This window comes from Eumetopias jubatus, unplaced genomic scaffold, assembly GCF_037043125.1.
Source record: "Eumetopias jubatus isolate StellerSeaLion01/CBP00866 unplaced genomic scaffold, mEumJub1_p1.0 scaffold_13, whole genome shotgun sequence".
NCBI lineage: Eukaryota > Metazoa > Chordata > Mammalia > Carnivora > Otariidae > Eumetopias > Eumetopias jubatus.
In genome coordinates, this window is record NW_028274819.1 from 19,110,566 (window position 1) to 19,134,284 (window position 23,719).

Below are 23,719 nucleotides of genomic sequence, written 5' to 3' on the forward strand. Positions count from 1 at the left end.
CTGCAGGATTCTCACCAAGGCTCTCCATGAAGCTTACCTAGATGAACCTCAGGATCAGCGCTTACCTGAGGGGATGTGACTTTGTGACTTAGATGATTCTTCCTTTCCGGGAAGGTCAATTATATACCCAACTCTCAACACTTGCTGATGGTGCATCTTTCCCAGTCAAACGTACCATGCTAGTAAGTTCATCAACCATAAAGTCTAGTGATGGATTGTTTCTCCCCTCACCTTGCCATTGTGGAAAGAAAGGAAGATGAAGATGACCCAGGACTTGAGAGGATCAGATCCAGAGTTATTGCTGGCTTCTGAACTGTCCACGTTAGCCTGGTTTTAAAGAAAAAACACACTCCAGACCTATTTTGCTCATAAACAACTTTTATTTTTGTTCTCAGTATGTGCCCTTGAAGATTCCAAAATGTCTGGAGTTTCTGATTCTCCTGGGACCAGAGGTGAAAGCATTGCATGGAAACACTCAACCTTGGCGCATCGCTCTCTCCCGAGGAGCTACGTTTGAAGGCCTCAGAGAGAGGGAGCTGACACTCACACCTTATTCCAAGATGGGTAACACAATGAACAAAGAATTAGTAAAACATAGACTCAGTCTGTAGAGGGCTTCAAATATATATATTCTATATATATAAACCTGTTATATAGGATTTCAACTTATTGGTTTCCTTGTGATTTGTAATTAAAGTACAAATGATATAGAGGTTGTACACTGCTGCTTTCCCCTTCTCGGCGCCCCCCTCCCTCCCCAACATAAATAACATTACAAAGGTCAGGTGATCCTAAGAGTTTTTGTGGTTGTAAATATTTTGTTTTTAAAACTCATTTCCCCTTGCTCCCCTGCAAACTACCTCCGAGGGTTTGTGACATAGCAGCATGGACCGGACGCGACGGGGGACGGCATATGGATCTAACGGCGAGAGCGCACGACGTTGCTCCTCACTGGCACCAGATGGGCTTCTGCGTTTCCACTGACAACAGAGGCTGCGACAGGAAGCGGAGAATGTGCGACGCGGTTTCATCCTCCGCCAACAAGGAGGAGGCGGAGGACGGCTGGACCACCGAGAAAAGCCCTAAAGGCATCGAGGTTTTGGAGACAGAGAACAGCTCCAGAAACGTCTTGGCTCAGTATTTACACGGTATCTTTCCGCTGCATTTTCCTTTTGAGACATTTGTGTTTCTGAGGTTGGCTGGGCGAAGGGGGGACTTAAAAACAAAGACAAACTGATTCCCACATACGTAAAAGTCCTGCTGTAAGTCTTACTCAGTTATTTTCACACACATCATTAAAAGTAGATACTGACAATGATTGGTTTCTTTTCTTATGCTTTTTTTTTAAGAGCATGAGAAGAGCAAGAAATGAGAGAGAAAGAGAGAGAGAGAGAGAGAGAGAGGAGGGTGCACTAAGGAGAGCGCCGTCCCTTCTTTAGCATTAAGTGACACTGGATGGTCTGGATTCGGTTCTTGGCCGGAACGAACTCAGGCTGCAGCTTCAGCGTCGACTCATACCACACCAGGGCCTTCTCAAACTCCTCCTGTGAGGGGCAAAGGGACAGATGTGAGAGGGATACCACCACCTGGCTAAGTATGTACTGTGACTTCTTCTTCCTCGAGAAGCACCTCTGTGCTAGGAGCAATCCTGCCGTGTTTTCTCAAGGGACCCACATCTCTGAGGAAAACTCTGAGGTCTGGAAGGGACCACCACCCCCAAGGTACAATATCACAAAGAAAAGGAAGGCAGAGCCCAAGAGCCAGAGGGGAAGGGGAGATGGACTTTACAAAGGTCTGACCCAACAGTGGGAGTAATCCTGGAGGTAACAGTGAGGACCAACACTGCTGAGTACCGGCCGTGTGCCAGACACTGTGCCGGGTGCTTTATGAAAACCCTCCATTTAATCCTCACAGAAACCTCTAGAACTGGGCCTGGCAAATGCTCCTTAGGCATCTGCCTGAATTTTCTACTATAGCTAGAAATATGGAAGTTAAGTATCTGTTAAGTGCTGTAAATTTTGAAACAGTTTTTTGGTCTCTGTAGCATTTAAAGACATGAACATCATCTGGAAATGACTGTTGTCATATTGAAGGTATTAATCTTTTACTTAGACCAATAGTCTCAAAGAAGAGTCCAAACCAAATGGTTAAATGACTTCTTCTAGGCAAATGAGAGGCAGAATTCCTCATTCATAGTAGCAAATTTCACATTCACTGGGGACAAAAACAGATGCTTCGATTTTAAGAAGCAGAGAAGGAAATCTGCACATTCAGCAATACCTACCTGGCCAAATTATACTCGCTGCCTTTCAAGTCAAGGATGACACATAAAACTTACAGCTACAAGCTGCTCATTCTATTAACCTTTATTGAAAGGACCTTGGGAATCGCCCCATGTGGGACACCAAGCTTTAGATGAAAATGCATGGCATGATTCTCATGTTAAATTCAGCTATGACAACTTCCAGGGGGCCCCTGGGGATTTAAGTTCTGAACTCCGTCCTTGTTTCTGACCAGAATGAGGGTTCTGGATGATGGCTTTGCCATTTTCTCTGGAAATGGTATCCTGTGAAACTAGTGGCATGCCACCATTCATGAAACACGTGATGAGCACCTAGTATGTGCCAGATGCTGTGACATGCTAGGAAGAGAAAGATGAAGAGGAATCTCTTCCCTAAGGAGTGCACTGTCTAGGGGGAGAGACAGATACTTAAAAAATTATAAAACAAGGCAAAAATATGGCAAGAGAGACATGTACAGGGCCTCATGAATGCAGTGACACAGGTACCTAGCCCCACCTGAAAGCAAGAGAGCCCACGTGGAGTGTCAGCTAAGGTTTTCTGGAACAGGTGAAGTCTCCAGAAAATTGTAGGTAAATCTGACTCTATTGTTAGCGTGACAATCACCAGGAGGAGCTACACAGTTGCAAATACTTAGATGAATTTCCTGTCCCATTTTTTTTTTTTTTTTTTTTAATTCACAAACTCCTTAGCCATGAAATAGACCTCTGGTGGAGCTAGCAATCGGAGCCACAAAACGCACAGGGAGCTGGAGGACACGGACACCATCAAGCGAGTTTGAAAGCAAAGGTGTGCCGGGGAGGGACAGCGGCGGAGCTGGCATGCCCTGCCCACCCCAGCGACCTCACCATCGCCACGTAGACGTTGCCCAGCGTGAAGTGGTTCACAGCAAAGTGTGGCGCGATCTCTACGGCCATGGTAGCCACTATGACGGCGTCGTTCCAGAGCTTGGCGTTGTGCAGGATGTTAGCCAGGCTGATCAGGGGCACGTCCTGGGAAAGGAAGGAGAATGGTGAGAAGGAAAGGATACTGATTTCTGAGTTTTCATTCCTGGTGGCTCCAATCCTTAATAATGCAGTAAGTTCTTCCTGGTAAGTGACTGAGTAATACAGCTGAACCTGCTGGTCTTCTGTTTGCCACTGGTCTGTGACAGATGAGCAGGCTGCATGGGGACATAAACCAATGCATTACTTTTTTCATTAGGAAAGTCTGGCCTCAAAACACAAAGCACAAGAGTCAACTGAGTAAACAATCTGCTTAGTGAAGTTGCTGGTGTACTGCTGGGGCAGGTTCCTGACTTGCTGCAGACTCGTACGAAACAGTTTGTGGCCCGACACCTGTCCACAGACCACACTTGGGAGTCTTGCTGTCGGAGAGTCAAAGTGTCTTCTGCAAGGTCCACGGCATCATCTGCTTGAAGCAGGGGCCAGCAAACTCTGGCCTGCTGGCCGGATCTAGCCTGCTGCCTCTATTTGTAAGGTTTTTTTTTTTTGGAATGTAACCATTCCTGTTCCTTTACGTATTTCTGTGGCTGTTTCAGGCCCACATGGCAGAACCGAGTGGCTCCAACAGAGGCTGTCTGGCCCGCACAGCCTAAATTTCTTACTGTGTGGCCCTTTACAGAAAACGTTTTCTGGCCCCTGACCTAGAGTATCCAATGGCTGGAAGTACAGAGCACAGAACGATGGGCTGAACAAGTAGCAACCCAAGCAAGTACCACCTGTATCACACTGTACAGGGTTCTACAGGCAATACAGAAGACCTAGGGAAAAAGGAACCCCCTTTGTCCTTACTGGACACTCGTAGAATGAGGTCATTATATAACTTGCCTAAGGTCACAAAGCTCACAAGAGGCAGAGCTCCGGACACCATTCCATACGCTGCCCTTACGAACCAAGGACACACGCGCCGTGTCTTCAGGAAGTCTGAGATGTGGAGGCGAACGCAGAACTCAGCACGTGTGGATACAACTGCGCTGTTAAAAAGCTGAACGTTCTCAGTCATCACAGCAATAACTGGCATCTTTGGAAAAGACTGATGTGACACTGAGTTAGCAGGGCTTTTTGTTTTTGTGGAAAAGGTGAAGTCAGAGACGAGGAACTGGCCAATATGTAAGAAGAGATGGAAACTGCATCGGTTTCAGTGTCTGGAAACAAGCTTAGGTCAGCAGTATACATAAAACAAGCGTCACAGGCCTCCAGGCCCCTGGGGGTAAGCTAATCCCAGAAGGACTTGTGGGGTGACGGCCTGCCTACGCCGGTGTATTTGTTGTACGTTGGGTGGCTCTGCATACGGTGGAAGGGGCATTAAATGATGGAATCTTGAAGACCTTCCCCCTTGTTCCCATTTTCAGAGGCAGGGAAGGCATAAATGGGGCTGAAGTTTCTTCCAGCCTATGCTAGCATTTTGCCACTTTCTTACTGGCTGGGCATGAGGAAGCCTAGGTGAAACCTCATAACCAACAATGGAAAGGACCAAGAGCCAGAAATTTGCACCTCTGAGTCCCACTCACCTTCATCTGGTGTGGAGCATAGTGGAGGGCCTGGCGGAGGCAGTCGATGGCCTTCTTTCCTTGGCCTTTCACTCTCCAGTAGAGGGCTGCCATGCTGGAAAGGACCCAGGATGTCTGGTTCTACAAAGGAACGGTCAATTGAAGCTTAAGTCTCTTAAATATATATATTAGAGAGGTTAGTCCCTTGCCTGTGACATGAATTACAGATACATTCCCTCAGTTTTCTGATGTCTTTGGACCTATGGTTTTTTGTGTGATGTAGGTTTTGATGTCCACAGTTCAGCTGATTAATTTAGATGGCTTCTGGATTTTCAGTTGTAGCTGACAAGGTCTTGCTTACTTCAAGGTTATCAAGAAATTTTACCACGCTTTCCCCCCAGAACTTTTATAGTTTCATTTTTCACATTTAAATATTTGACCCATTTGAAATTTAACTTGGTGTAAAAGATATGGCTTCAACTTAGATGGTTACTAAGTTGTCCCAATGAAATGTAACAAATAATTCATCTCTCTTCCCCCAGTGTACCTTTACCATATACAAAATTTCAGCACTTAATATAGGTCTAATTTTGGAGTTTCCTATTTCATTTGCCCCCTTTGATATGGTCTCTAACTCCCAGCCATTACAGATGAAGCAATCAGAAAACTTACCCTATTTTCTACCTTCTTTCTTTCTTCCAATCTAATTTTTTTGGTAATTTTATTATTCTTCATTGTCAGGGCATGTAGTATTTACATTCTGTTCTATCACCCTATTTCCCATATTTGTTTTCCTGTTGGTTTTGCAGTTAAATATATTCATTGATCATGACATTACTTTTGTGTGGTTTCCCCAATCATCTCGTGGTTGGCTGAGGTTCAGTCCAATACTGTTGGTGGGAACAATATTCTTGGGAGATTGTTACGGGCTGAATCGTGCTCCTCCAAGACACATATGTTGAAATTTCAGCCTCTCATACCTCAGAATGTAACTGTATTTGGAGATAAGGTCTTTAAGGAGGTAATTAAATTAAAACGAGGCCATCAGTGTGAGGGCTTAATCCAGTAAGACTGGATTTATATGAAGGATTTACAGGAGAGGAAGAGATACGTCAGGGTCCTGTGTGCAGAGGGATGACCCTGTGGAGAGGCAGCAAGAGGCTAGCCATTGGCAGCCAAGGAGGGAGGTCTCAGAGGAAACCCACCCTGTCAGCACCTGGATCCCGGACTTGTGGCCTCCAGAAATGTGAGAGAACAAACTTCTACCGTTTAAGGTACCCAGTCTGTGGTGCATCGTTACGGTAGCCCTAGCAAACTAACAGACATGTCCAAAACTTTTTGTCTGCAGCCTTCATACCTGAAGGACAGCTGGCTCATTCTTTCTTTCCTTGAATAATGTGTTGGCATTGTTCCATTACCTGGTGGCTGCAAAGGAATCTGAGGCTGCCTGACTTATTCCCCCTTCTTAGTGACTTGGTCCTTTTGACTGGTTTCTCAAAAGGATTCTTTTTTAAAACTCAAATTATCTTTCCTTAATGCCAATATTTCACACATACAAAAGAACGTTTATATAATTATATATACATATAACACGATTATATAAAAATATACACCTATGCTACAAAACATAAAGTAACGAATATCCCAGAAGCTGCCACCCTAGTGAAGAATGAAGCTGCAGCCAGCCACCTGTGTCTAGCCTCTTGCCTTTTCTCCAGAGGCACACACCATCCTAAATGCTGTTTGTTATTCCATTGCTTTTTAATTTTTTTTATTTAAAGCTTTTTATTTATTCATTTGAGACACACACACACACACACACACATAGAGAGAGAGAGAGCGAGCATGAGCAGGGGGAGAGGCAGAGGGAGAGGGAGAAGCAGGCTCCCCACTGAGCCAGGAGCCTGACGTGGGGCTCGATCCCAGGACCCTGGGATCATGACCTGAGCTGAAGGCAGATGCTTAACCATCTGAGCCACCCAGGTGCCCCTCCATTGCTTTTTTAAACACTGTTCCATCTCTCTCTCTCTCTCACACGCACACACACAATTTGCTTCAACAATACTCAGTGTACTTAATCCCATGCATTATAAAAGTGGTCTATAAGGAGTCTTCTGGGACTTGAAGTTTTTACTGAATACTCTATTTCTAAAATCCATCCATGTTGTGTGTAGCTTTAGCTAATTTCCTTGCTGCACAATTAAATGTCCATTAAGTGAATATATTATACTGTATTTATCCATTTTCTGTAGATGGAGGCTCTGAGTTATCTCCTGTTTTTAAGTTTTCTGTTGCAAATGAATGTGCAGTTTCTCCAGTCTAGAGTAGGTACCTAGGGGTAGGATTGCTGGTTCACAAGAAATGCAAATGTCCAACAGAACAAGAGAATGCTAACTTGTTCCTTACAGGTGCTGCAACAATCTACAAACCCATCATCAATGTTTAGAAGTGCTTCTTGCTTTGTAGCCTAATTCTTGGTGTTATCAGTGGGGGTAAAACAGCATCTTACTGTGGTCTTGGTTTGCATTTCCTGATCATTAGTGAGACTGAAATTGTTTCTTGAGTTTATTGGCCACACACATCTTCTTTCAGTGAAGTGTCTGTTAATATCTTTTATGTACCTATTTTATTATTTATCTTTCTCATCAATTTGTTTATATGTTCTGCCTATCAGTCCTTGTAGGTTGAATGTGTTACACATACTTTCTCTCACTCTGGCTTATCTTTCATTTTAAAAATGCATTTAATTAAAAAAAGTTTAAACTTTAATGTAGTTGAACTTACATTTTCTTTTCTAGTTAGTGCTTTAGTATCTTAAGAAATCATTTTCTATTCCAAGGCCAGAAAGATCATCTCCCACATTTTATTCTAATTTTTAAGGCTTTGTTTTTCATACTCAAATCCTTAATTCAAATGGAATTCCTTTTTTGTGTTAAGTTGTGAGGTGAGGATGAATGAGCTCAGCAATTGCCCCAGCACAGCTTCCTGCAAAATCGCCCCTCTCCCAGCTGATCTTCCACAGTCGAATGTATGTCAGAGTCCGCCTCAGGACTTTCCATGTAGTACCCCCCAACCCCGTCATTATTTCTGTTTATTCTTGAGCACACAGCATATGCCTTGTTTTATAATTTTTCATAAAAGTAAGGCAATTCTCACAACCTTATTTTTTTCAAGAGTGTTATGTCTATTCCTTACCCTTCCATATAAAGGTCTGCTTTTCAAGTACCATAAAAAAAACCAAACTTGTATTTTGATTATAGTAGCATTGACTCTATAAATCAAATTAGGTAAAAGTGACATGTTTACGATGTGTGTTGTCTTATCCATGAACATTATATATCTCTCTATTTAGGTCTTTTAAAATGTCTTTCAATAAAGTTGTATCACTTTGTGCAGACAGGGCTTACAAATTTTTTGTTAGATTTATTATTGGGAACTTTATATTTCTGTAGCGATGGAAATACACTTTGAAAATTGTATTTTCAAATACTTTTTGCTGCCGTATAGAAACGCAGCTTATTTTTATTGACTTCACAGGCAGCTATCTTGATAAAAATGTTATTTCTAAAAATTTGTAGATTCTTTTGGGTTTGCTATATAATCACATTTCTGAATAATATTTTGGTTTTTTTCTTCCTAATACTTACACCAATAATTTTTTTTTTTTTAATTTACTGTACTTGCTAGGACTTTTGGTACAAATTTGGAAAAAAGTGGTGATGGTGGGCATTCTCTTTCCTGATTTTGAAGAATTATTTTAAGTATTTCCCCATTAAGAATCATCTTTGCTGTGGGGTGCCTGGGTGGCTCAGTCATTTAAGTGTCCGTCTTCGGCTCAGGTCATGATCCCAGGGTCCTGGGATTGAGCCCTGCATCAGGCTCCCTGCTCTGCGGGAAGGCTGCTTCTCCCTCTCCCACTCCCCCTGCTTGTGTTCCGTCTGTCATATAAATAAAAAATCTTTAAAAAAAAAATCTTTGCTGTAATACTTTGTTGATTCTTCTCATGAGATTAAGGAAGTCCTGTCTATTCTTAATTTGCATTAATTTACATCATGAATGGTATCACATTTTATCAAATACAATCTACTGAAATAACTTCATAATTTTAAGCCTTTAATTTGGTTGATGAAATACAGAGTTTTCCTAAAGTCAGACCGTTTTTGTATTTCTGGGATAAACCCAACTTGATCAAGGTGCATCCTGTAAAAGAAAAATATATGCTGTTGGATTTAGTCTGTTAAAATTTGGCTTTTTGTTTTTTAAAGATTTTATTTATTTGACAGAGAGAGACAGCGAGAGAGGGAACACAAGCAGGGGGAGTGGGAGAGGGAGAAGCAGGCTTCCCGTGGAGCAAGGAGCCTGATACGGGGCTTGATCCCAGGACCCCGGAGATCACCGAAGGCAGGTGCTTAAGGACTGAGCCACCCAGGCGCCCCTTGGCTTATGGTTTTGATACCTATGTTTGTGAGTGAGCTTAGAGTATAATTTTTCTTTCTCATAATGTCTTTGTCTAGTTTTGTTTTCAAGGTTACACTAGTCTTGTCTCAAGCAATTAACCGGAAAGTTGTTTCCTTTTCCGCTGTCCAGAAGAGTCTGTTTATACTGAGATGGTGTATTTCTTAAAAGTTTGATAGAAGTCATATGTAAAATAAACAGACCTTATATTCTTTGTGAGAAGATTTTTTTTAACCTACTGCTTCAATTTATTTGAGTTATGATACCCAAATCAATTTGGGTAATTACATTTTTCTAGAAATTTGTCTTCTTTACAAATTGTTTTCAAGTTTATTGGCATAACTGTATCATTTTCTTATCTTTTTAGCTGTAGTTCTGCTTCCCTTTTTCCTCAGTATTGGTTATTTGTGCTTTATTTTTTCTTGATTAATTCTGACTAGTGCTTCGAAGAAACAACTTCTGGATTGTGGATCTCTATTCTACCTTTGGTTTGTTTCATTGATTTCTGAACCTAATAATAGAACTTAAAAATGCAAGAATAAAAAACTGATAGAAAATAAAATCTATACAAATTCAGAACTGTAGCTGTAGATTTCAATATGCTTCTCAATAACAGATAGAATACACAAAAAAAGGGTAAGGATAAAGAAGACATGAACAATATTATCAAACAACTTGACCTAAGTGACATTTCTAGAATACTCTAACAGTAGTAGTGTTCTTTTCTGATGTACATGGAACATTTACCAAGACACATCATTTTCTGGCTCATAAAACAAGTCTGAATAAGTTTAAAAGAATTTAAGTCACACGAACTATGTTCATTTACTGCAATGAAATTAAATTAGAAATCAATTAAAGAGATCTGGAAAATGCCCAATAGTTGGAAACCCAAATAACATACTTCTAAATAACTTAGAGATCAAAGGAGAAGTTAGAAGGAAAATTATAACCTATTTTAAGCTGAATGAAAATACCAAAAATTAATGATGAAATGTATGGTGACTAACATAATAAAATAAAATTAAAAAAAACTGAATGAAAATACGACAAAATTTGTGATATGCGGCTAAAACATAATTTAGAGGGAACTTTTAGCACTAAACACCTACCTTAGAAAAGCAAGGGATCAAATCAATAACCTAAACTTCCACATAAAGAAACACACACACACACACACAAAAAACCCCAGCAAATTAAATCCTAAGAAGCAGACGAGAGGAAATCGTAAAGGTAAGGGCAGACATCAGTGAAAGAGAAAATAAAAACAACAGGGAAAAATCAACGGATCCAAAACCTTGAGTTCTTGGTTGTTGGAGAGGATCAATAAAATGGATAAATTTCTAGTCAGTCTGATCAGGAAAAAAAAGAGAAAAGATACAAAGTACCAACATCAGAATTACGACAGCATATGTTACTACACATCCTACAGATGTTAGCACAATGAAAAAAAACAATATTATGAACAATTTTATGCTAATAAATTCAACAACTTAGATGAAGTGGACAAATTTCTTTAAAGACACAACAAAACTCACTCAAGAAGAGAGATAATTTGAATACTTTTATTAAAGAAACTGAACTTGCCCTGCCCCTTGTTACATATTGTTTTTGAGATTGCTTACTTCTTGGGGGCGCCTGGGGGGCTCAGTCGGTTAAACCTCTGCCTTTGGCTCAGGTCATGATCCCAGGGTCCTGGGATCGAGCCCCGCATCCGGGGAGCCTGCTCCCCCCCCCCACTCCCCCTGCTTGTGTTCCCTCTCTCGCTGTGTCTCTCTCTGTCAAATAAATAAATAAATCTTAAAAAAAAAAAGATTGTTCACTTCTTGGCTTCTATTTGTTATCATTTTTTGTTGCTGTTGGTCTGATCCTTAAACGCTTTTGTCTTTTTGCCACTTCTTGTTTTTTTTTTTTCTTTTGAGCCTCCCCTTCGTACCTTCATTATTTTATCCTCAAAATTTGGCATCTGTGCATTCTTTTTAATGGTTAAACTTAAATCTTTACTCAATATTTAACGTAAAGTCCAAGCAATGTGTTAATTCTTTCCTCCTAAATGTTAAGAGGCCCTGTGAACATCTTAACTCGGATCATCCCACCCTCAAATGCATATTGTTTGGTACAGTATTTCAGTTTAGCCATTTCTCTTAAAAATCCCACAAACTATCATTTTCTACAGACATGTTTGTTTGGGTTTGCATGCCTGTATCATTTTATCTGCTTAGCAAATCTTTTGTCTCAGACAATTCTTTGGCTTTCATATAGAGAAGTTCCTTTAGGTAGGACTCTTGGTAGTAAACTTTTTCCAGTTATCTTTAAATGTCTTTATTCTTCTCTCATTGTAAGGTACACAATTCTAGGGGGGCCCAGTATGCTTTCAAAACGATCATCTGGCTTAGATAGTTGCTATGAGAAACAGGCTGTCATTTTAACGATCATTCCTCTGTAATCTGTCCTGTCTCCATAAGGGCAGAGATCTTTGTCCAAATTTTTCTTCACTGACTTATCCCAAGCACTTAAAAAGTATTTGGTACACAGTAGGGCTTTGCTACATATTTGTGGATGAATAAATTCATGCATGCATGTTGTGGTCTTTATTAAGTGGTCAGATGCAAATCCAAAATTCTATAATCTGCTCTGTGGTACTGTGGCTGGAACTCTGCAAACCATAGTTCTCCTTTGCCAGCAGGCTTCTTGTTGGGGTCTGCAAATGTGCACACTAGGAGACTGGAAGGCAAGAGGGGGAAGGGGCTTTTTTCTTCCTGTGTGTGTGCTGCACCTGTCAGTGTCATCTGAGCAACAGCACCTTGCACTCCCAGACCCAGCCTCACTGCATCCCTTCAGCAGCCAGGCTAGGCTCCCTCTTCAGAAGCCAGAACTCCCACTTGCCAGAACTCCTCCTGTGAACGCTTAGATTTTGAAAACCCCACTGCCTGCCTGTTTCTCTCATCCCTAGGGGTGGGAGCCAGGCCCAGCAGTTGGTATCTCTAGCTTACCAGTCAGGTGTTCCCTTTTTTTTCTTTTTCGCCCTCCCACAACAATGTAATCCATTCTTTACCTTCAGTTTGCTCTTCTGAATTACCTAATGTCGTTTCTGTTTTCCTGACAGTACCCTGAATGAAACAGATGCTTTTAAGATACCTTTGTCTTTGCTGTTTTACTATGATGTAGCTAGGCATGGAATTCTTTTTATTTATCCAGCTTGGAATACAGCACGCTTCCTGAATCTGTTGATTCACTTATCTTGTCTCTATAATATTTTAGGTAATTTTTTATACACAAAGCTCTCAATTCACTAGTTATTTGCGTCTAATTCACCCAATGAGTATTCAACCTAAACAAATATATTTTTATTTTTATTTTTTTAAAGATGTTATTTATTTGACAGAGAGAGACACAGCAAGAGAGGGAACACAAGCAGGGGGAGTGGGAGAGGGAGAAGCAGGCTTCCCGCGGAGCAGGGAGCCCGATGCGGGGCTCAATCCCAGGACCCTGGGATCATGACCTGAGCCGATGGCAGGCGCTTAAAGACTGAGCCACCCAGGCGCCCCTAAACAAATATATTTTTAGTTTAAGATGTATCAATTTGTTTTTTTAACTTCCTCATTTCTGATATGCTGTTTGCTCACCTTTGAGATAACATTTAAAAAATATTTTATGAGAAATTTCAAACATACACAAAAGAAGACAATAGTATAAGAACTTCCATGCACTCATCACCCAGCGTCAACACTTATCAACTCATGGTCACTTCTGATTTCCTCTAACCCCTCATCCATATTAATCTGAAGCAAATCCCAGACTTCATATAATTTCATCAGTAAGTTTTCCAGCGTGTACCTCTAAAAGATAAAAACTCATGATTAAAACATAAGATTAATAAAGCTTGCCTAAAATATTGAAAATTATCTTTTAATATCAATAGTCCTGTTTCCCCTGGTTGTCTTATGTAAGTTCGTTCTGCTTTTGTAATCTGAATCATAATCTAAATAAAGTCCGATTGTCGCCATTGGTTAGTGTGTTCTGTAAGTCTCTTGATTTCTAGGGTTCATCTTCATCTACTTTTTAACATTTCTGTAGAAGAAATGGGGTTATTTATCCTGTTATTTTCCTCTGACTGGATTCTGCTGATGGCATCCCAGGAGCCATCTAACATGCTCCTTTGTCCCCTGTATTTCCCATCAGTTGGTAGTCAGAGGCTTGACTGGCCTCAGATTTGACTTACCGAGGAGGGAGGGTGGCAAAACACTTCACAGGTGGTAACGTGAACGTCCAACGGCACCCCACACAGTGTCTAGGTGTATTTGTGAAGTTAGCAGTGAGTGACGATCACTGCCATAAATTAACTAGGAGCAGCAAAACTGTAATATTCTAATTTTATCATTTCTAGTTTACTGGTTGGAATATTCCTATAAAGAGACTTTTTTTCTCATCAATGAATCATTTACCCCAAAGTACAGTTCATTTAGAAAGGAAGGAAACATGTTTGTTATTTTTTCTTTACATTAAAAAAAAAAAACAACCAACCAAAAAACAAAACAAAACAAAAAACTAAGTTGTTCCCATGCATCCCCCAAGACCAAATCCTCATAGTGAATTTGGGAGTTTAAATATCGTTTAATATATGTGATGTGTTCCACCCACTCAGTTGCTTTGTTGATTTTTGCTGCTCAAAGTGTTCCATCTTTGGCCAATGGGAGCATATTCCAGTTGGCTCTGAGCTCTTCTGACACAAACTTTGTTGACTTTGGGGGCCTCTTTGCTTTCCCAGACTTGGTAGAAGCCATTTCTCCAAGGAATTCTGGTTCCTTTTAGTGGAAAATGGTATCCAAACAGTATCTGGCACAAAGTGTGCTTACCAATACTGGGTTACTCACTGATACTAGTCTTTTCATCAAATAAGTTAGGAAATGTGTAAATACACGAGAAAGTTTTGCTATTATTTCTAATTCACGACTACAGACGTTTACTTAACAACATTCTCACACTTTTATGTCCTTCACCCGTACCCAAACTCTAGTTCTCAACATCAGCAACAAAATTACTCGTTTATTTTGCATTGCACACACACAACCTCAGAACAGTATCAATATTATTAACAATAGTATTATTGAAAACGAATAAGGTTTTCTTTTGTGCTTAGGGTAAATCCCATCAAGGGAGGCAGTCAAATAACTGTCTTTTAAAGTCACTTGGAATAGTTCCTCTTGATGTGGTTATACCACCAACTGAATACATAGTTGGGCTCACTTAATTTTATTTTTAATTAGGAATTGCCTTCTTAAAATTTGTTTTGTAATTATACAAAATATTTGTTTTCAAAGTCAAGTAGAAGAGACAATGTAGATTCAAGGAAAACTAGCTTCATGCCCAGTCTTTCCCGTCCAATTTCTTTCTTCCCTCTATGGAAAACCATTTAAAAGTATTTTTAAAAGTTACTCTTCCATTTTAAAATATCTGTTTCTCTCTACATACATCTCCCACCTTGCCATTGTTTAAAAAACAAAATATTGTAATCAGAGAGATGATTTTCTCCACTTTTCCTTTTTTTCACTGGCTATATCCTGGAGATTATTTCATAGAAGTTTATAGAAATTGTCTTCTTTTTGACAGCTGTAAAAGACTCCATTGTGTGGATGTTCACACCCAATAAACACCCATGGATGAGTTTTTATTTAATCAGTTTCCTTCTGTTGGGCATTTGGGTTGTTTCCAGTCTGCTATTACAAATGAGGCTACAATCAACAGCCTTACTCATAGGTATTTTTGTATTAATTTTTTTGCCAGTATATTTTTAGAAAAGATTCCTGAAAGCTGGCTACACAGGTAAATGAATGTATAATTTTGCTAGATATAGTCAATTTTCTCTCCATAAAGGTTATTCCACTTTGCCTTTCCACCAGCAATGTATGAAGAGCAGTGCCAATTTCCCCATAGCCTCACTGAGTCTATCAAATTTCTGAATTTCTGCCAGTATCATTGGCAAGAAATATCTCACTGTAGTTTTGATTTGTTCTTTTTCTAGCTTTTTGAGATAAAAGCATAGATCACTGATTTCTGGTCGTTTTTTTTTTTTAACTAATATATCCATTTAAGGGCTATAAACTTCCCTCAAGCACTGCTTTAGCTGCATTCCCACAAGTTTTGAAATGCTTTATATTTGTTATCATTCATTTAAAAATATTTTCTAATTTTGCTTGGGCTTTCACTGACCCATGGGTTACATAGAGGTGTACTGCTTAATGTCACCAAAATTGCTGAGGACCTTCCATCTATCTTTTTGCTTCTGATCTTTATTTTTTTAATTTAATTCCACTATGGTCAGAAAATATACTCTGCATATTATTTCAATATTTTAATTTATGACTCAGCTTATGATCAACATGGTAAATGGTCCACGTGCATTTTTTAAAAATTTATCTTAAGTGGGCTCCATCCTAACATGGGGCTCGAACTCATAACCTCAAGATCAAGAGTTGCATGCTCTACCAACTGAGCCATATGCTTTTTTAAAAATGAGAATTATGTCACAGTTTAATGCAACATTATATAAATATGTTAGGTCAAATTTGTTTTTTAGCAAGATGGTCTATATTTTTACTTTTTTTTGTCTGCTTAGTTCTATCACCTACTGAGAGAGGTTGACATCTATTATGATTGCAGACTCATTTGTTTCTCTGTATAGATCTGCCAATGTTTAATGCTTGCCTTATTTGAAATTATCTTATTGGTTACATACAGATTTACAATTTTCTATATTCCTGGTGGACTGACCACTCTATTATTATGAGTTGTCTATTTCTGTAGTAATGCTTCTTCCCTTAAATTCCACATTATCTGATGTTAGTATAGTTAAACCAGCTTTCTTTTGATTAGTATTTATCTATCTTTTTCCCATCTGTTTAATTTCAACTATTTAATATCTTATATTAAAGTGTGTTACTTGTGAACAGCACATAATTGGGTTCGGTATTTTAACCCAGTCTGATAATGTTGGTACTCTAATTGGAATACTTAGTCCCTTTGTAGTTACTGTCACTACTGACAGTAATGATTGTGCTTATCTCTATCACTTTACTATTTCTATTTTATTTTACCCATTTTTATATTTTACATATAACATATATTTCTATTTTATATTCCTTTTGTCTTCCTTTCTTGCTTCTTTACTGAATTAATCAAACGTTTTCTTATTATTCCATTTTTCCTTAACTATACATTCTTTAACTGTTCTTTTAATGATTAGCCTAGAAACTATAATATGCATCTTTAAATTATTCCAGACTAAAAATACAAATTATTACTTTAATTTTACTACTTCCCTGGTAATGCTAAAACCTAACATCCTGCCCATGTGTACTCATGGGAAAATTAATCTCATGTGAATCTTTCAGCTGTGTTCCCCTGGAAACCTAATAAAGGTAGAATGTCAGCCATGTTACCAGCCAACACAGTTATGGTAAAGATGACCTGACTAAACTACAGTGGACTGTGAGAACTGTGACCATTCCCGAGTGTGACATTTCTTGGCCCTTGTTGGAATTCTTGGACTCTAGGCCCACCAGACTCTCGTAAAAGTTACTGGTTCCTATATGGAACTTGCGAGTTCTAAACCAGGGTTGTGCCCACACTCAACTCATGTGGTCTTGATCCCTTACGCCTGAGCTGTCACTTGGGGGAAGAGGCAGATAAGGGGCAGATAACTGTCCCCAGGACTGCTGCCAGACTGCTCTGGGACCTTTTTTTTTTTAAAGACTTTATTTATTTATTTGACAGAGAGAGAGATAGCGAGAACAGGAACACGAGCAGGGGGAGTGGGAGAGCAGGGAGCCCGATGTGGGGCTCGATCCCAGGACCCTGCGATCATGACCTGAGCTGAAGGCAGACGCTTAACGACTGAGCCACCCAGGCACCCCGGCTCTGGGAACTCTTGGAAAACACGTGAAAAGCTGCGTGGCTGGCTTACTGGGTTTCCTATTCTATCCTTCTGAGTGAAGGCAAGACCACAAGTGCACTGAGTTGTGCGAGTATAAAATATTTATCTAGCTGTCCAGAAATCCACTGACAGTGGATACTGCTGAGTGGTAGCAGCAGCGTAATGGACTTTCATATCCTTGGTTCAATGTGGCCAAGGCACTGTGACATAAAAGAATGCCCAGGGAGATGCAGATGAGACTCAAGTCTCAGTGGGGGGCCAATTTTCTCAGAGTCTGATGGCAAAAGTTTGACATTGTGTGACAGAGGATAAATCTTTCCATTGTGGGACTAGATGAAAGCTGGAGACAAATTTATGCTGACAGAAACAGCCTATTCCTCCCCTCCCCACTGTCCATGAAACGGAACTGACCAGAAGTGCAGCTCTAAGTGGGCTGGCTGGCAGGAATGACATTGCCTTGGGGTAGCTGATGCACTTGGGCCAAACTAGGCGCTGATGCTCGGCAAGGGGCAGGGAAGAGACTCGAGCTTGACTGTGTTTGTGACCGGGGCTGGAAGAGACAAGAGGGTGGAGCAGCTGGGTTGGCTCTGACCAAAACTGGGTTGGCCACAGATCTAATGAGCATGGAGTGGTGCCCATGAGCCCCTGGCTGGGGGAGTGGGGGACAGAAGTGGGAGAACTACTCTGCACCAGCACACAGGTCGAAAAGGGCTAGGTGGCAAGCTGGCACACAAACTGGCTACACTGGCAATGGCCACAGTGTGGTGCACATCTGGGGTGGCAGAGGTTTCTGAGCAGCTCATGTGGAAGCAACCTGGGGCAACCTGGGGCAGCACCCTGAGGGTTTAACCCTCACATGGGGACTGACCAATGTCATCTGCGGACACTTAGTGATAATTAATGGCAATGCAAACTAAAAACTCCTTGGGCTTTTGAAGAAATAACAAAGGATAATGACCATTCTAAAGTTGGAAGCAAAGAGGATATGGACATCCTTGTTCTTCTGTGAGTAATAAATGAGAAAGGGGTGCTTTATTTGTCATCACTCTCATTTTCTAAGGCAGTGGTTTCAAAATATGATCTTCATACCAGCACTATCACCCAGCAGCTTACTAGAAATGTCCATTTTCAAGTCCGACCCTAGTCCTACTAACTCAGGAAGCCCAGCAATCTTTTGAGTCTAATAAGCCCTCCAGGCGATTCTGGTGGACCCTGAAGTCTGAGAGTTGTATTAAAGTTAGTAACTCAAAGTCATGGAGGTTGGTCTGTGAGCCCACAATGGAAATGGTTACTAGATTAACCTTCTAGTTCTATTCTCCTGAAAACCTAATAAAGGGGGAATGTTCTCTTACAGGCAAGGTAGCTTATAGCAAAAATGACCTCAGTTGGTAAATTGTATCTGGATGAGGAGAACTGGAAATAAACTATAAACACCTCATGGAAAGCCAGTTTTGAGCTTCTGAGTGCCATGGTTCTTGTAAATAGCTACGCCCTTTCCAGGACTTAAGGGGCTATCACAAAAGATACTGGTTTTTATATGGAACTTGGGACATCTAAGTCAGGATAGTTCCCACAATACATCATTTGACTTGTTCCCTTGTACTTGAACTGTGACTTGGCAGCAAAGCATGGCAGGCAGAGAACAGTCCCTGGACTAAATAAGGACTCACAACTGATGCTGTTGTACTTTCCTATCAGAAGATACTACTGTTATTACTTTGTACAGTCATACTCATTTATATTTACTCTTAATATTTACCCTTTCTGTTGCTCTCTGCTCTTTCCTGTTTCCAGCCAGGATAGTTTTCTTTCTGCCCAAAGAAATTCCTTTAGTGATTTTTAGTGCAAGTCTGTTGGTAACATCTTTCAGTTTCTGGCAGTCTAAAATCTTTATTTAACCTTCATTTTTAAAAACAGGTATAATTTACATAGAGAGAAATGCTCAGATCTTAAGCAAAACATTCACTTTTGACTACTAAAGACATGGAAAATTTCCAACACTCTAGAAAGTTCTTTCAAGTTGTTTCCCAGTCAACCCTTTCCTCCACAAAGCAACCAGTGATCTGATTTCTAACACCGTAGGTGAGTTTTCCTGCTCTCGAATTTTATGTAGTTGGAAATCATACACTATGCACGTTTTTGTGTCCAATTTCTTTTATTAGCATAGTATTTTTGAGATTCATCAATATGGATGTTGGATCTTTCTTGCTGAATCCATTAGTATAATTAGTATCCATTGTGTAAATACACCATTGCTCATCCATTCTTCTATTGATTGGCACCTCACTGTTTTTTTGGCTATTATGAATAAATCTGCTGTGAGCATTTTTTAACAAGTACTTTGTGGACATGTATTTTCATGTCTCTTTGATAAATATCTACCAGTAAAATTCCTGTATCATATATGCTTAACTTTTTAATAGACAACCAAACTTTTCCAAAATATCTGTACTGTTACACTTCCACTGCCAACACATGAGAGTTCTGGTTGCTCTATAGCATCTCCAACATTTGCCATTACCAATCTTTTTCTTTTAGCTCTTCTAATGCTAGTTAGTGCTTCCTGCTTCAAAGTCTATTTTTTTTTTTAAAGATGTTATTTATTTGACAGAGAGAGACACGGTGAGAGAGGGAACACAAGCAGGGGGAGTGGGAGAGGGAGAAGCAGGCTTCCCGTGGAGCAGGGAGCCCGATGTGGGGCTCGATCCCAGGACCCGGGGATCATGACCTGAGCCGAAGGCAGACGCTTAACGACTGAGCCACCTAGGTGCCCCAAAGTCTACTTTTTCTGATGAGAGTATCGCCCTGTCACCTTTTTTTAATTGTTTGAATGGTATATTATTTTCCATCTTCATACTTTCAATACTTCTGTACCTGATATTTAAAGTGTTTCTCTTATAAGCAGCATATAGTTGAATTTAAAAAATCCATTCTATACTAAATGCATAAATTATATAACTTTTTTTTTTTTTAACCTAACTACTGATATGCTTGGGATCTATACTTCCTATTTTACCATTTGTGTTTTATTTTCATGCGCCTTTTCCTTTCCTTTCTTTAGATTAATCAAATGTTTTATATTATTCCATTTTCCTTCTGTTAAATTACATTTTAAAACCATTGTTAGTAGTTAGCCTAGAGCTTAAAACTGTATTCTTACTTATCACAGTCCCATGCAAATTATTACTTTAGTACTTGGCTGATACCAATTAAGCCTTAAAACTTTTAAACTCCATTTACTTCCCTCTCATCATCTGTTATTGTTACCGTGAATTTTAGTGATACGTAAAAGTGCAGCGCCTCAGGGTCCTGCAGGTATGATTTTGTACAGCTACTGTTCAGTCACATTTGTCTTCCTGGCGTTCTTCAGTCCCTCTTGCATGTCAATATTGCTATCTGGGATATTTTCCTGAGAACCTTAATTAATTATTATATCAGTGCAGGCCCACTGGTGCCAGATTCTCTGAATTTTTGTTTCTTTGAACTCATCTTTATTTCACCTTAATATTTGAAGGACATGTTTGCTGGTATAAAATTCTGGGCTTGCAGTTTTTTTCTTCTGGCTTGAAAGATGTTGTTACACTGGCCTCTGGTTTCTATCATCTCTGTTGAGATGCTGTCAGTCCCGTTGCTCCTCTGGAGGGACCCATGGTGCGTTAAAGATGGGCCATGTATTCTCTGTCATGACTAGCAGACGCAGGACGTTTCCCCTGCCTTTGGCTTTGAGCAGGCGCGTGGGCACTCGCCTCGCTTGGACAGAGTGGTGCCGCTGCAGTTCTGGCTACGCATAGGCTCTCAGAAGCCTGTGTGCTTCTGCTTTCCCCCTTGTGGAGCCCCGAGCCACCATGGAGAAAGGGCCAGCTACCCTGCTGGAGAGACTCCTGAGACAGAGCTTCCCAGCTGTGCCCCAGCTATTCCAGCCACTCCAGCAGACGCATCAGACGTGCGAGTGAAAGCGTCTTTGGTGGCTAGTCCGAGACGAGTCTCTCCATGTCTGCAGTAGCATGAACGACTCCAAGTGAGACCAGAAGAAATGCCCAGCTGAGTCTAGCTCAGACTGCACAATCTTGAGCAAATAACGGTTTTGTCTGAAGCCAGTAAATTCTGGGGTGGTTTCTGAGGCAGAAGTGGATAACTGAAATACTGTTTGGTATCCAGAATGGAGTGCTGCCATAATAGAGACTTAGAACCTGTGGTGTTCTAGGACTGGGTTGAATACAACTGGCTGAGCATCAGTGAGACTATTAACGGAGGCTGGACAAGCACGGAGGAAATCACTGTTGGAGGCTGGAGAAGGGGCAGGCTTACCTATTGGCAAAACAAATGGTGAGGCTGTATCATGGAATACAGCAAAAATACCTAACCACGTTGTGGATCTGGCTAGGAAGACTTCCAAGAAGAATGCTGAAAGTGACAAAGGGTTTTTGAAAAATCCTCTATAGTAGGGTATTAAGAGAGAGAGAATTTAAATAAGAAACTGTGCAGTTTTCAAGCAGAATTTAGAAAAAATGCCTTTAAGCTTGCCAGGTTAGGAAATGAAAGTTTTTCAACAACCAGCTTCTCCAATCAGCATGAGGTTTTAAAGTAAAAAAAAAAAAGAAAAAAAAATCCAGAATGTTACCAGTAAAACTATGGCCTTGGGGTCAAGCTCAAATCGGAAGCATGGCAGTAGGACCCTTTGTTATTCCCGCCTCAGAAGGAGGTAGATGTAAGCCTCATAAGGCTCTTTCAGACAAAAAACGTCTAAAAATCTTAAGGGTATTTACACCCTGGACTCACATTCAAGGTAGACAGGGGCCTTCTTGAAGAGATTTGGGGAGTAGGTTCTGTCTGGAGTGACTTATAATTTGAAGGTCTACAAAGTCTTTTAAAGGGGTGGTGCAGCTTAGACTACAAGGGAGAGAGAGGTGGGAAGCAAGATGAGTGAGCTCTTCAACGGCCAGCCCAGGCCTTTCTTACAGAAAAGGAAAGACTACTCAGAGAGAAGGGTCAGGAGCAGAGAAGCAGATTAGGAAACCAAGCCCAGGAAACCAAAATGGGCCATAATCAAGGAATAGTCCTTGAAATGCAAGTCATCATGGGAACTGGTGACATATGGCCAGACAGGGTTCAGAATCGACAGGGAACAGTGACTGCTAAGTCCTTCCCGTTTCCTCTCTTTAAAACTGCCATGACTTCCCTATTCCTGCCATACTGTCATGTCGTGCTAGAAGCCGAGTTGATTCTCTCAATCCCTAGGTTATAGTACCGCCTTAACATTACATGGTAATAAACTGGAAAGATACCTCACCCTAAAGTAATTAATTTTAGTTTTACAAAACCCCCTCTTTACATAAATGCCACACAGAAACAGATGAACAGTCTTAGAAACTCTGTTCTATGTTCTCTAGGCTCTATGAAAATGCAGTTTTACAGATATTTTGTTTCATCATTTCAAGAGAAGAAGATATTTAAAGTTGTGTTTCCCATCCACGATCTGAAATGCCAACTACTCTTCTCCACCAGAAGGACACCTGACTGATGTCATATACTGTGATTCCATGGTTGCCAGGACCCCCATCTCCATGTACCCACGCTGGAGTAAAGAAGACAAAACTGATGAGGTAGGTTTCACCATGGAAGGTAAGCAAAGCCGCCACAAAGAGTACTACTAACTGAGTGATGGAAAAAGGAATGGAAAAGTGATGGAAACTTTCAGTGATGGGTTGTTTCATGTCCTCCCTTTAGCTACTAAGTGCTGCATAACTCACGGAAGAGGTCAGAGCCACTTCGTGGCAAATCATCTGGGAAAGTTAGAAGGTGGACGAACAGTAGTTTCCAGTTTTCCTACAGGGTGACTTACCTTTTCCAAAACCTTGGCAATTCGTGTGCCAATTTGTTCGAGTGACTGCTGTGGATATTGGTCTTTGCCAAGATTCTGCAGTACCTGGTGCAGGGAAAGATGGCAGGTGAGAGCAATGAAAGGAGCAGGATCTAGGTGACGCTGCTGATGCTGAGTTGGACACTAGAGCCCAAAAGCAAACGGCGGCTCTGGGGTACATGCTGTGGTCCTGCTGGTCGGGCACTTTGTGCAAGATCAAGATGTGTGGAAGCCTTTATAGTGTCCCTTCCACCCCCTTCCACTTAACAAAAACTACAGACATGTAAAACACATTACAGCAACATTATAAAACAGAGTAATTTAAAGAAAATTAAAACTATCTGTAATCTTGTCACCTAGATGCAATCACTGCTAATATCTTTATACTGATCTTTCAGGTGTTTTTCTGAAATAATATGTATACACACATATTACTTCTCTCACAGAACATGGGATCACACTGCATATTGTCACCTATATTTTCACATAATATGAAGATTTCTTCATGCCAATAAATGTATCTCTACTACATTTTTCTTGAGGGCTCCCACTGTATACTATCTTATATCTATACAACATTTATTTAACAAATCTCTATTCTTGGACATTTGTGGTATGTTTCTCCAATTGTTCTTCTTGGTATACTGTTTGCTAGGTATATGTCAAGTCTGTTCACCTTC

General features: G+C 40.5%; 1 protein-coding gene across 3 annotated transcripts in view; it reads right to left on the reverse strand.

Annotated features, from left to right (window-relative positions):
- Nucleotides 1-360: 360 nt before the first annotated feature.
- Nucleotides 361-23,719, reverse strand: part of TTC17 (tetratricopeptide repeat domain 17) — a 114,777-nt gene continuing 91,418 nt past the window's right edge. Inside the window, exons 22-25 of one of the 3 annotated variants that reach the window (XM_028111137.2) lie at nucleotides 23,022-23,105; nucleotides 4,813-4,932; nucleotides 3,149-3,292; nucleotides 361-1,544 (exon numbers count right to left, since the gene is read on the reverse strand). In XM_028111137.2, coding sequence (XP_027966938.1) covers nucleotides 1,413-1,544; nucleotides 3,149-3,292; nucleotides 4,813-4,932; nucleotides 23,022-23,105 — 480 coding nt within the window. In that variant the 3' untranslated portion in view covers nucleotides 361-1,412. Of the gene's footprint in view, nucleotides 1,545-3,148; nucleotides 3,293-4,812; nucleotides 4,933-16,450; nucleotides 21,488-23,021; nucleotides 23,106-23,719 lie in introns of those variants that run through there. The other 2 variants (XM_028111138.2, XM_028111139.2) reach the window with 2 other exon arrangements.